A 14,180-nucleotide genomic window follows, 5' to 3' on the forward strand; every position below is an offset into this window, starting at 1 on the left:
GAATAAATAATCTTCTTTTCAATACAACAATGACATGATAAAATCAGTAGCCTATTCCTCTAAAACCCAATTTGGTCCTAGTATCCTATCAGAACCTGAAGTTGGTTTTTAAAATAATTTAAGCCTACAGAAGGTTTTATACAACTCATAGAAGGTTATCTGGTGAGTATTCGTCCACTAGAAGTTTATTTGGAACTTTGAATCAAATTCTCCCTACGGTATGTAATTTCAACCAAGTTGACGGCTAACATGGGAAACCCCAAAGAAGGATGACTCATCCAAGCATATGGCTAATTTGCATATGTGAATAGGTATAATACCATGCCTATCTAAGATTGTTTCTGGTGGTTATCACTCATAGTGATACTGAGCCAAGATTGGTATGGTTCTGTTTTTGGCTACGGAAGTGACTGCTCAAGCAGCTATTGAGATTCAGAATCTGTTTGAAGCCGAAAGTAGGCCTCTTTTTATATGATGATGATCTCACCACTGACCAATCAGAATACTTCTTACAAACACGTGCAATGTCCCGGTAAAATATAAACAGGAATGGCGATCGCAAGTTGTATTTTCTCCAGAAAGGAAAATGCAATATTTTCTAATAAAAAAAATACAAATCATACATATAATGATCTCAACATCTGGTAAGGATACTTTCCTAAAAAACCATAATCATAAATACCGTCAACTAACCGTATCATTTCAACAGGACGTAAAATTAAGCGTTACGGCTTGTAAATCTCAATGTAAACAGACCGGAATAGATCAATAAATATTACTAATCAAGTCAAAATTAAGGTAATATCACTTGACATAACTAATATTGCCATCGTAATCGAAATAAATGCATGAGGGGGTTAAAAATTTGTAACTATATATATTCACACACACACACACATATATATGAGGGGGGTACAAATTTGTAACTACACACACACACACACACACACACACACACACATATTTATATATATATATATATATATATATATAGAAGGGTCTGAAAAATTCCCAACGATGTTAGAACTGTCAAATTTGCGAAGCAAATTTTTGGTCGTTCCCTACGCGGGACTCGAATTCGTACCGCTGTGACATCTATGGCAACACCGCCTGCACTAAGTCCAGCGCCCTAGACCACTCGGCTAGCTAGGCTATATAAAAATATAGCTTTCGCTAGCCGGGTCATTCCTCCTCGTAGGATTAATCTAGGGCTGTAACTTAGTACACTACACGATGTATGGTAGTTAGGAATTTTTCAGACCTTTATCTTCCCTGTGTCAATTTGATCCGATGGAGCAGTGTAGCGAATAGAGTCGTCACATTCTGAGACGTTATATATATATAAATGCATATGCATTCGCCAAAGGTATGTATAATATAAGTAGTAGGATGAAAGGTTTGGAAAGAATACATATAATCTAAGAAGTCATGTATATATTCCTAATTTTTAAGAAATCAAAGGGTATCACGAAAAAGACCTGAAGTACCAGATACTTCTCTTATTTTCCTTGATTACATATCTTCTTAGAAATTATTCATGAACACCTTGTCTTACATCTAACGAATAGGCTTCTGGAACATGGTTATGTTGCTACAAGATTGAAGTCATCACTACAGAAGTTTTATGGTCGTCATCATGAACTCGTGGATGGTTATGGTGTATCCATCAGCACAATGAAAACTGATTTATTCAACGGGTCATAGTTTGTCTACCCCGGACTAGACTTTTTATGAGCAACTCGGCGGGTGTTTCTAGAAAAGCATAGGATGCTTACCCTTCCGGTGCACCTGGTTCATGCTCCTAGTTTTCAGTGGAATCCGAGTTGCTCATTTCCTTTTGTTACTTTGTATGTATGATTTTAGTTACTTTATGTTCTGGTCTTTGTCCCTGGAATACATTCTTTTGATTACCGTTATAACCTTGGTTCCCTTGATTATTCTTTGTCATGCTAATTTTCATCAAGTTTCAATTCTAGCCATAGTCAGTAATAACTTTTAAAATCTTTTTTCTAGTTCTTACACAGGCAAATATTTTCACGTGAAATTCATGTTAATCGAGCTTAACATCAAATTAATGTGAACATCACATGCAACTAACGTGATTTTTACGTGAAATTCACTTAACATGAATTTCATTTGAAGGCTCGATTCACCCGAATTTCTATCATAAAGTTTATTTGCTCAATTCAGGCGAAAGTCATGTGAATTCATGTGAAAATCATGTGAATTAATTTTGCCTGTGTATATTTCAAGATTGATTTAATATTTCTTTTTGTATTGTCATGTTAATCATACCCAAATTTTAAGTTCTCATAGTTTTTCATTCAGAATTGTCAACTGTCCTTTTGTCTGTGGCAACATCCCTTCAGAACCTGCGTATGGAGTCAACTCATACGTTATGCCAGAGCTTGCCGAAACTACGCAGACTTTTTTTTTATCGCGCTAGAATTCTACAAGATTGAAGTCATCACTACAGAAGTTTTATGGTCATCATGAACTCGTGGATCGTTGCTGTGTATCCATCTGCACCATGAAAATTGATTTGTTCAACGTGTCATAGTTTTCCTTTTCTCTTTCATCTACCCCAGACTAGACTTATTATGAGCAACTCGGCGGGTGTTTCTAGAAAAGCAGAGGACGCTTACCCTACCGGTGCAACTGGTCCATGCTCCCAGTTTTTAGTGGAATCCGAGTTGCTCATTTACTTTTGTTACTTTGTATGTTTTATTTTAGTTAATTTATTATCTTTGTTGTGTGTGTCTGTTTTCCATGTCTGGTCTCTGTCCCTGAATTACATTGCGCAAATGTTAATAAATGTCTAATGTATTGTAATATAGTCTATCTTGGCCGAGTGGTCTTAGGAAAAATTATATGAACATCATGCTCTTTTCATGCATAAAATCCTAGAAAAACACATAAATAACATATTATTTTTCTTTAATTGTTTTATATGAACTTATTCGTTAGTCATATATTTCCATAAGTTGTCCTAAACATATGATAAACATCTTTTCATGTGTTTTCAAAAACATATGGAAAACATATGTTGAAATTTTTACTGTGTGAAGAAGTACCATTTTTGATTTAGAACGTCCCATATATATGGTTACTATACTGGTGACAAGGGTTTACTGCTTAAAACACGACTATAGCACACAGAAACGAGCAACATTGATGTAATTTTTATTTTTGTATTCAGTCTATAGCGCAAAATAAAAAAGTGGTTATGCGAATTTGGAATGTGGAAAAAAGTACATATTTAACCAAATATATAACTTGTAATTTGGCATCAAGTCATTTTTGTTTTTCGATTACACCTGCACGAATAGAACACGTGACAAGGATATACTATCTACCGATACGACCGTGTCCTTGAACATGTACTAAAATGCTCACATAAAACAACCATACAATCTAAGTTTGCCACCATTTTTCAAGCTGGGAGCAAGATAAATATGGTGTCTTGAAAACACAGGAAAAAATGCTCCGAATGTTTTTGACAACCGAAGTAATTCATGAAAAGAATGTAAATATAAATCATAAGGGAAATGCATGTTTTCCATAGGACTTAATATATTAACATAATCTAGTATAATTGTAAGAAACGTTTCCAGGTGTTCGTATAGACACAAAACCCATCTATTTCGATTTTGGTTCAAACATATGTTTGTAATGACTGACATGAAATGGTACTGACGTGAGGTCTCTTACATGTACGATTTGGCCTATTTTCATGATATCCTCGTACTATGGCATATTTTAATATAGGAAATCTAATCTAAAGGTCATATCAAGATCACATAAAGAATCGCTTTATAACTGAAACAGTTCGGTCTGTTCTGTTGTCTTCATCTGATATCATGAGAGTGTTCATAGTACTTGCATCTTTAGGTAAGGCGTAAATTAAGTGCAATTCTCTGTAAGAATTAGGCAGGGGTTGAATTATGGATAAAACAAAAAAATCACATAAGTCTTTTCATGAAGTTATCTTAAATACAGAAATGGTAATTATTTATTTAACCGATGTATAAATTATATGAAATGTAATGCAATTACGCTTACCCTACCGGTGCAACTGGTCCATGCCCCCAGTTTTTAGCGGAGTCCGAGTTGCTCATTCACTTTTGTTACTTTGTATGTATTATTTTGATGCTCTTTGTTGAGTGTGTCTGTTTTCAATGTCTGGTCTTTAACCCCGGATTACATTCTTTTGATATCTGCTAGAATCGTGGTTCCCTTGATTACTCTTTCATCATCACAGAGAGATAACCCAAGCTCTCCTTATCATTCTATTGTAACTTAGAACTCTCTTGTCTTAATCCTCTAACATTTCTTAAACGAATGTTATCAATAGACCATAAACTGCGTGCCCACATTGTCAAATTTATTTCTTTCTTCTAAGCATGATTCATTTATTCTTAATGTTGCCTAATTCTTACATATTCAGTATTAAGTAATCCGAATAACAATTTTGCTTTAACAAGTTATAATATTACATTTCTTTATAATTACAATTTAATATGTTTATATTTTCTTTTTTTTTTTTGAGTACTTCTCAATTTAATTTATTATCATAAGGATTAACAAATATCACAAAATAAGTACGAAGATAATTTATATCGAAAGCAATGCTTACATTTAATACTAAGTTTGATGTCATGATATAAACTGTTTTATATTTCAGTCGCCGTTTCCCTGGCAACGTAAGTGAAATAAGTTGTAATCTTTGTACTTCAACCCAGCAATGAGAAAATTTGACCGCTTTGTTAATAAGTGTTTTAGTACAAAATCAAAGAATATACTGAATTTGAAGGCAAATGTCTGCAATTAAGGAGTAAAATATAAATCCTTACCGCAATTAATAAAAGAACACTCTAAATGTTTTCTCCTTAATATTTCCGCAATAACATTACTTCATCATGTCTGTATTGTTTAGTGCGTGGACTAGATAACTCTGCAAACCAACTCACCAACTCCAATATTATTTTCAGGTAACCTGATATATCCCATTTACGAATCAAATTGTCGCCAAAAATCTAAACTGAAGTATTTATTTCATGTTTGGCCATCCACATTTTATACCTCGATTATGCAAAATTCCAAATTCTTTTGTATTTTTATTCCTTAAACAATGAATCAGATTATCACATATAAGTTCCATCAGGCAGCCCAATGTCTGTCTCAGCTTTCTTATAGTATTAAAGAAGTCACTCGGTCATATGCGTTCATATTGAGATAAACTTGAGGGGTAATATTATTTCGCCTTGAGGTAGTTCAAATTTTCACATTTTTGCTTATTTGAAAGTAAAGATGTTACACATATATCTTTGAACGTATAAAAGCTGGTTCAAAGTACGATATTTGAAATAGAAGAAAATTCCGAAGATGTCCCTTTATGTGAAAAGGTCATTAATGCTACTTTAAAACTAAGAATTATTCGCCTGGAAATAGCAAATATTTTGTATACATGAATGTCAAAGCTGATAATGCGCTAGATGGCTTTACACAGCGATTACATGTAAAAGTAGTATTTTAGTTTTAATTGAGGATTTGAGAATTTTTAATTGGGTATTTTCCAGTGATAAGGATGGCAATTTCTCACCTATATGGACTTTAATTGTTCAGATATTTATAACTTAAGTTCTCTTTATACAGTATGAATTTACTGTATCATATGAAAGATTGTTAGAATGGGCGAAGTAGAAGCAATCTGAAAATGACGAAATTCCCCTTTTTACGATAAAATTGTAACCTTAAACGAAACTAAAGGACCTAGATTAGGCAGATACGTTGGAAACATCGTTAATTTAGTTATAAATGTGAGTTTACATTAAAAAAAAGTTTTTCGACATTTTTTGACGCGTTATAACTTGTAGAATCGAATTTATGCTACTTTCAATAGAACACCCCATTTCTCGGAATTTTGTGATACAAATGACGACCAAAATCACCATAAGTCACCAAAAGAACCCAAAAGTATTTATTGTGTTTTATTTGTAATACTTCTTGTAACAATTAACCCAAAAACCGTACGTGTGACCACAAATTTTTTCACGAGAAAGCTGACAGGGCTGCATGATGTTAACTATACATATTTAGTTTCGCCATTTGTGATATCACAGGATAAATTTAGATCCTGGTACAATTGAGCCACATAAATCTTAGCTTTTTAAGAGTGATGTACACGTAAAGGCTTATACAGAAAAAAACTTTAAAATGGCTGATTCATAAATAGGAGGTAGTATAAAGGAACATGAAATTCAAAATGAAGTTGATTAGAGGGAAGTGGTTGGGTGCGTGATGGAGCCTCCAAACTAATGAACTAGTTTGGATATCGAATCACATTGTATAAATATTTAAAAAAGTTACAAAATTACCTTACAATATATTTACAGATGTATTATGATAACAATTGGTCTTTCCGAGTTAATCTTGTTTGAAAGAGTAATCAAGGGAACCAATGTTATAGCGGTAATCAAATAAATGTAATCCAGGGACAAAGACCAGACATGGAAAACAGACATACACAACAAAGAACATAAAGTAACTAAAATCATACAAACAAAGTGACAAAAGTAAATGAGCAACTCGGACTCCACTAAAAACTGGGAGCATGGACCAGCTGAATCGGTAGGGTAAGGTTCTCTGCTTTTCTAGAAACACCCGCCGAGTTGCTCATAAAAAGTCAAGTCCGGGGTAGACGAAAGAGGAAAGGAAAACTATGAAACGTTGAACAAATCCGTTTTCAGGGAGCTGATGGATACACCGTATCCATCCACGAGTTCATGATGACGACCATAAAACTTCTGTAGTGATGAATTAAATATTGTAGCAACATAACCTTGTTCCAGAAGCCTATTTGTTAGAATTCTTTTAGAAAACTCTTTAGTTTTGGCAAGCTCTGGCATAACGTATGAGTTATGATATGAACACTCCATACGCAGGTTCTGAAGTGATGTTGCCACAGATGAAAGGAAAGTTGACAATTCTGAATGAAAAATCATGACGTTTGTTGTAAAGTGTGGTCAAACGTTTTCCTTTACCATCGATTTCTTAGTGTAGATCATGATTTTCTATCAACGAGAGAAAAATTACCAATGGTATTCTGCTTATCGATATATTGCCTATGACGTGTTTGTGTTTCCATTGACAATGGCATAAAGGTAATTGTAGAGATGATCTTCATTCTCCCTATACTAGCTGGGAAATGAAATTATCATGAATAAGGAGTTAAGTAGCTGTTTTTATAAGAATCATGCAAAACCAGAAAAATGTGATACACTACAAAAAAGGCTACATATTTTCATTTTTGTAATTAAGTTGTTTTATGGGTCTATTCTTTGAAATGTGTAATTATTCATTCAAATCTGCCTGCTCTTAGGGGATAATCAACATTGAAAATCCAATTGATTCTATTGTATTTGAGCGTCATTTACAGAGTTATATCCCTTAATTTTAAAATCTACAGTGCATTCTATATGATTTTATGAAAAACCACATGTTAATTTCTGTTCACTATGACATTTCAAACAAAATATCAAAAATAAAAATATGTAGGCTTTTTACCCATGAATCACATTTTGCATGATCCTTAGCTGGAGTGATACTTAATAACGATAAAAACGATATACATTAAGGTATCTCGTCACTATTCACATGAAGAGAATAAAGGGACTAGGTCAAATATCATAACGAAATAAAAAGTAAATTCGGAATCAAATATGATTTATGTTTGACCTTCCGGAAATAAATGGTATCTTGTAAATTCGATTTTGTTTATATTTTGATAGAAAACGCGCAGTAGAATGTCACGTGGACGGTGATTGCACCTGTACAAATGCACATGAAACTCCCCATTGTACAACATTACATACATGCCAATGTGTTCCAAATCATGGTCATGGGTAAGTTTTTTTCAGTCGGAAAATGTTCCCTAGGATAAAAACTAAACCTAAGTTTATGCTTTAACTAACTTAATGCTACTAGATGCATATAGAATATTTACTTGTGGCAAAAAGATACTAGACATGGTTTATTATGTAATCTAAAGATATGTAATCATTCTGAAGTTCTTTCTTCTTTTCCCGTACAATCTTCATCCAAAAGGCGATTCGTGTCACAATATCTAGATTTTTTACCATAGTAACATTCCGAATTCCCGAACAACACACACCTGATTTGGAAACTTTTATTTGTACAAGATATGCTCTCCAAGGCGTGCCAATTTTCGAAGTTTTAATTTTTTTTCTTTTAAACCACGAAATAATTTCTTATCAAGGAAAACAAATTGCTATAAAAGCATTTTTCCCGATGAAATCAAACATGTTACAAAAACTAAACAAATTCAAATAAAAAAAGAGTTAATACGTATATTAAAACTCTGAAGTGAAGAGAAAGGTGAGCAAGAAGTAGAGGACCACAATTTGTTCCCATTGGAATGCCGACCGTTTGTAGAAAAATGCACCCATCTCACTGGACAAATATGTTCTAAATAAAAAATTCCAACATTTTGAAAACATTTTCTTCGGTATATTTGGTAGATAATTTGAGATTATTTTTCACAAAATATTGGAAATCTCTACCAAGAACTACATATTTATATCTAGGTTGACCGGTTTGTTTTAATCACAACGATGTATAATGTTTTTGAGCCGTGATTTTAAATGAGTATGGGAAATAGAAGTATAAAGAGGTTTTAATGATATTGTTTTCTTATATTAGTTCTTAATTGAGGTTTTCCAGAAGATCTTTGGAATTTTCGAACGAATAAACGGAAAGTCTATTGTACAGTATGAACTTAATAGTATTATGTGAACTTCTGAAATGTACAAACTTTAAGAAGTATAAACACAGTTAATTTATCTGGGGTTCTTTTGATAGGAAACGAGCAGTAGAATGTCACGTGAACTCTGATTGTACGTGCACAAACGCACATGACACTCCCGAGTGTACAAATCATCAATGTGGATGTACACCTAACGACAATGGTAATCACGGTGGAGCAGGGTGAGTTAACACCATTTAAGTTCTTTTTGGCATGTGTATTATGTTATAATAAACTGATTAAAAGGACGAATAAAGTGGTTTAATAGAAATAAATCGAGAAAATCTATATGAACCGTCATATGTCTTTTTATATTATTTAAGGCTTAAAGACTGTGTTAACATTTGACATGTTGATAATGCATTACCATGTTGTTATATAGCTGAAATTGTACAACGAGAACATGCGAGACTTCCCATAACACACGCTGTGTGCGTTAAAAGTTCAAATAATTTTAACTGCATACGTCATTTTTGAAATACGCGACTTCCGGCATAATGATTGTGAGCCATTTAATGTTTCTACAGAATATAGGACATCGCCGACACCCCGTCCCTATAATTCGGTGATTTTGTCCATAGAAAAATATTTAATTAGTTAAGGCTATCAACCAAAAATATAAGGTATCGTTTGTTTGACAGGAAACGAGCAGTAGAATGTCACGTGAACTCTGATTGTACATGCACAAACGCACATGACACTCCAGAGTGTACAAATCATCAATGTGGATGTACACCAAACGACAACGGTAATCATGGTGGAGCAGGGTAAGTAAATTAGGTTTATTTTGCACGAGTAAGAGCACGAATTCATTTTATATAATAAATGAAGATTGCAAAGACAAATCTCAAACCATACTTCGATTTACATAAACAATTACATAATTGGGATTGCCTGTTGTCCTTAATTTCGATAGTTAATCATGTCTTCTGGATGTTCAGAAAATATTTAGGTAGACAAAGACGAAACCAGTTCGGACAAAAAAAAAAATAAAATAAATAGCAAGAGTTTTATGCTATTTGCTATTTCCGGACAGTTGGAAACCCCCGAAATGGTCAAACAAAATGTCCTGACCCTAAGACCATTTACCTATTTCGTCTAAAAGAATATTTAGAAGAAAATTATATTAAGACGGATTTTCTGTTACAAAATTCAAACACTTTACAGACGGCATTTGACAAAAAAAAAAACCCCAAACCCCCCCTCTAAAAAATGTAAAATGTCACGTGGACGGTGACTGCACATGTACTAATGCACATGACACTCCCCACTGTACAACATTACATACATGTCATTGTGTTCCAAACCATGACCATTACAACCATGGTGAGGCTGGGTATGTAGATATCGTATGATTATAAATAAAAAATCATTAGCGATATGAGAAAGATTATCATTACAATTTAAGCAAGTAGCACTTTCAGTTAAACATTATAAATCATTAGGTATTTCTTTTAAGAGATTTGTTCTACAAGAGCATCAACCCATGAATGTGATTCTAACATATTTATGAAAACTAACATATGCGACTCATACGGTTGTTTACATCAATGTTAATGTTTTATTTAAACCTGTGTAACCATTAGACATACGCTCATCAGTGGAAAAAATCATACTCAAAGTACGCAGAACTGGGTAACACGAGAACAAATATAAATGTAAAATTCACGATACTTTATAGAAAGTCATAACATTTAATAAAAATAATAAAACAGCAAAAGACATGACTTAAAAGTGCGTTTTATATGTTTTTCATCACCAAAAAAAATAAATAAATAAAGGTTTCTTTAGAGCCGAATTTAACCCAAAATGCACGTTGAACAATGATATCAAATTGGGATCATTTTATAGATTTGAATAAGTAAACTTATTTCATACATTTGATATTTCCTTAGCACTATTGTCCCGTGCAAAATGTTGCGTACCAAACATCCAAAAATTCCAACCCCTACAACCCGAGCTCCACGCAATTGTTCGTGTTCCCACAGACTTTTAGAAATTCTCCGACATTATTCATATAAGACGTCGTTTTACAAGCGGATAACTTCGAATTGACCTTTTTTTCGACTGTGCAAGATTCATGAATTTTCTGAGAGGGCTGGTTGCAGCGTCTTGAGTGAATTCCGAACTTCAGACGATGTTTCGAAACTTCGGAAATTACGTAATTCGTTGCAACTAATATCAGACTCAAATGCCATAGAATGTTAGGTTGCTAGAAAGATTAAAATACCTCTTAGTAACAACTTGTTAAAAACGGTTTCTGCTTTTTTCATAATTTTCTGAACCTCAACGTTTAACGTTTGATGGCTATCCGATTGGTGAACATGACGCCTTTATCAACTTTTTAATTATTTTTTTAGAAAACGTAATACAGTAGATTGCACTGTGTATACAGACTGTACTGATTTCTGTGGAGACTCTCTTGCAGAATGTAAACATGGCAAATGCCACTGTCATCATGAAGCTTAAGGTAAAAGCTTAAATATATCTGACCATTCGTTACTATTTGTGTACGCAATTAAGTATTACTTTTTAACATGGTTTTGTGTCCGTCTTTCTAGGTATTTAAGTCTGTTGAATCACAAAAAGCCATATCACAACTCATTCATTAATTGGAAGTTTCCTATCTTTATATACTATACGTAGAGAAAATACGCTAATGTTACTGAAATATGAAAAGCAAAAGAAAGATATACGATCACCACAATAAATTTCCCGATTGTTGTGGTATTCAAACGATACGATTGCAATTAGTTGATCATATTTCTTTTGGACGATTTCGCGTTGCTCATTAATTGTTTTGCGGTATCTATATAATTTGCTACGTCAGATAACGGTATCGATAACTGCTATCTTTAACTTTCCATTTTAGGTGTTATTGGTCGGATGATGGTCACCAGCTTTATTTTGTTTAGTTGGAATTAAAAAAATAACAAAATGTCACATGCTTTGAAACTTTGTCGACATGATTGGAGGGCGAAATTACCTATTATTTCTAGTTAATACATTTCTTGAGTGTTTTGTCTTGGTTCCTTATGCAGTGTTTAGGTTCTCTTTCGGCCTTGTTTGGTTTAACCTTTGACCTTTGGCCATCGTTCCATTGATTATTGCTTTGATTGTGGTAGCTCCTGTTTTAAGTATTCTCATTTCGGAAGTGACATTTCATTTTAATTTGTAAGATTAATTGAAGGAAATTAAATTGACTGGAAGCCATTCGGAACTACCATATCCATCTGTCGAGATGGAACAATCTTCATTTTTCAATCGTAAATATCTTCGAATACAGGAATAAATATTTTAATACTTGGAATTATCTGCTCAAAAGAACGTTTAATAGAAGATTTTTTTGTAAATAAAGACGATAGCTGTAACTGATTTTGAATAAGCTTTAGGGGTTTTACGTAAGTTAGCGAGTCACCTCCTCCTATATCACGAAGTGCCCGGGTATTCGGTAAAAGAAAACAAAGTGCTGTGTATAATATAACGGGGTAGAAAATAAAAGGAGTTTTTTGAATTTATAGTTTGCAATGGAAATAGCCTTTTTCCGACGCAGTCGGTATAGTTTTGCTTTTTACCCTTTGACCTTAAGGACGCTCTTCTATAGAAACGCAAGTCACCTGATCGCAATTCTGTTTCCCGATTGGCCAAATACTAATAACTAAGTGGCGTTAAAAAAAAAAACGGTATCGAAAACTTGAAATAGCGTTCAAAAATTGTATCCAAAATTTGAATTGCGAGCCATGTGTTATTTTTTCTTGAAAGAAATGTAGAAGCTTAGTAAAATTTCTCACCGTCGGCTATCTTTTTTCTAATACAGTACATGTTACAATGTAGTGTATATGACACAAAAATATTGAACGAGTCATTTTATGAAGGAAACCGGTATTGAACTAGCTTTACATGCTACGAGTCAAAAGGAAGTTCAAATACAAGACGAATGAGTACATTATTATTTACTTTGTTCCGAACGTTAGATGTTCTTTGTAACTTATCGGCTGCACACTACGGAAAAATAAGGATTTGACAAAGGGAAGATCTGTATAATAAAATATAGTCTCATATCAGTATAAGAAAAAAATGTTTTGACAGGTGAACCATTTTGTTTTGGTTTTTTTTCTATAAAACATTTAATCCACAAAATGAATTGCATATCCGGAATTTAGTCAATTGAATCTGTATACAGTATTTTTGCCTAGCAAAAGCGCTATAAATCTTTATCAAGTTCGGAAATACTCTTATTCTCGGGAAGGTTATTTTCCTTAATCTCAAGAACAAGATTCCCTAGCTATTTTTTTTTCATTTCAATGCAACAAACTGTGAGCCAAACGTTTTAATCAAGTCCCCTCGTGAGTTTAAAAAAAAAATAAAATCAATCAGTTGAATTTACAAATTCAAACTGGTAATAAAAAGACAAGGATTGGCAACAAAGTTCTTAAATCATATATGCTAATGAACGGTTTAAAGACATAAACACTAAATTGCGGTAGGACTAGCCCATCTATTTCGCCTTGGTCAAGTGTGGTGAACACGTTTTTCAACAAACGGTCGGCATTCCAATGGGAACAAATTGTGCTCCTCTACTTGCTGACCGTTTCCTTCATTCTTATGAGCCCCGTGCGGGTCCGGGTGTCAAAAGAATTGGCCCGCAGCAGCACTTAGATTGTTGTAAAAGGCGATTACATAGTGCTGAGAACCCTGGCCGGGGGTTAGGGCGCTTGGGTTGTATGCCCCAGGAGATGGAATCGGGTAACCCTGGTATGTTCCATGCTGGTGTTGTCAGACCATGATAGGGAAAACCTGACCGCAAACCATGGTGGTGCACCGTGGGAAAATGCGACGTTCCTCGCACGTTAAGGAACCGTTCTGTGGTCTTCTCCTAGAGTAGGAACCATAGGGCCACAGGAGGCTAAATTGCCCGACCCTACCCAATTCTTCCTCTTCTTCAGTTTCCTCGGGTGTTTCTCGGAAAGTAGAGGACGCTTACAGTACCGGTTTTCCCTATCAACTGTATAACGATTGCTATCCACTATAACGTTTTACTTGCACCATAATATACGATCACTACTAATGCGTATTTGAGTCTATATACGATAACAGTTTTGGTGCTGTGACCAGCGGAAAGGAAATTATTATCCACGCGATATCAATGTTAAAGTAATCGAGAATGGGGCATTGGAGTGCAATAATAACATTCTTCTGATTTCCGATAGAATCCTTCTTCCCTTGATGACTCTTTAAAACTATATCGCCCTATGTAGTTGTTCGTTCTGATGATGATGATGATGATGATATATCATCATCATCATCATTATATGAATATATATGTTTATTTGTCTATTGCACACACAGCGTTTAA

At 34.0% G+C, this 14,180-nt stretch overlaps 1 protein-coding gene across 1 annotated transcript; it reads left to right on the top strand.

The window, feature by feature from the left end:
• The first annotated feature begins 3,750 nt into the window (after window positions 1–3,750).
• Window positions 3,751–11,767, top strand: LOC148612639 (uncharacterized). Its single transcript, XM_088594292.1, has 7 exons — window positions 3,751–3,891; window positions 4,685–4,703; window positions 7,791–7,904; window positions 8,881–9,006; window positions 9,466–9,591; window positions 11,185–11,294; window positions 11,697–11,767. The coding sequence occupies exons 1-6, from the start codon at window positions 3,861–3,863 to the stop codon at window positions 11,291–11,293; spliced, it is 525 nt and encodes a 174-aa protein (XP_088450418.1). The 5' UTR covers window positions 3,751–3,860; the 3' UTR covers window position 11,294; window positions 11,697–11,767.
• The last annotated feature ends 2,413 nt before the right edge of the window (window positions 11,768–14,180 follow it).

The sequence above is a fragment of the Perna viridis genome, chromosome 7 (assembly GCF_037379345.1).
Source record: "Perna viridis isolate PV_CMFRI_1.1 ecotype Kerala chromosome 7, ASM3737934v1, whole genome shotgun sequence".
NCBI classification, from domain to species: Eukaryota; Metazoa; Mollusca; class Bivalvia; order Mytilida; family Mytilidae; genus Perna; species Perna viridis.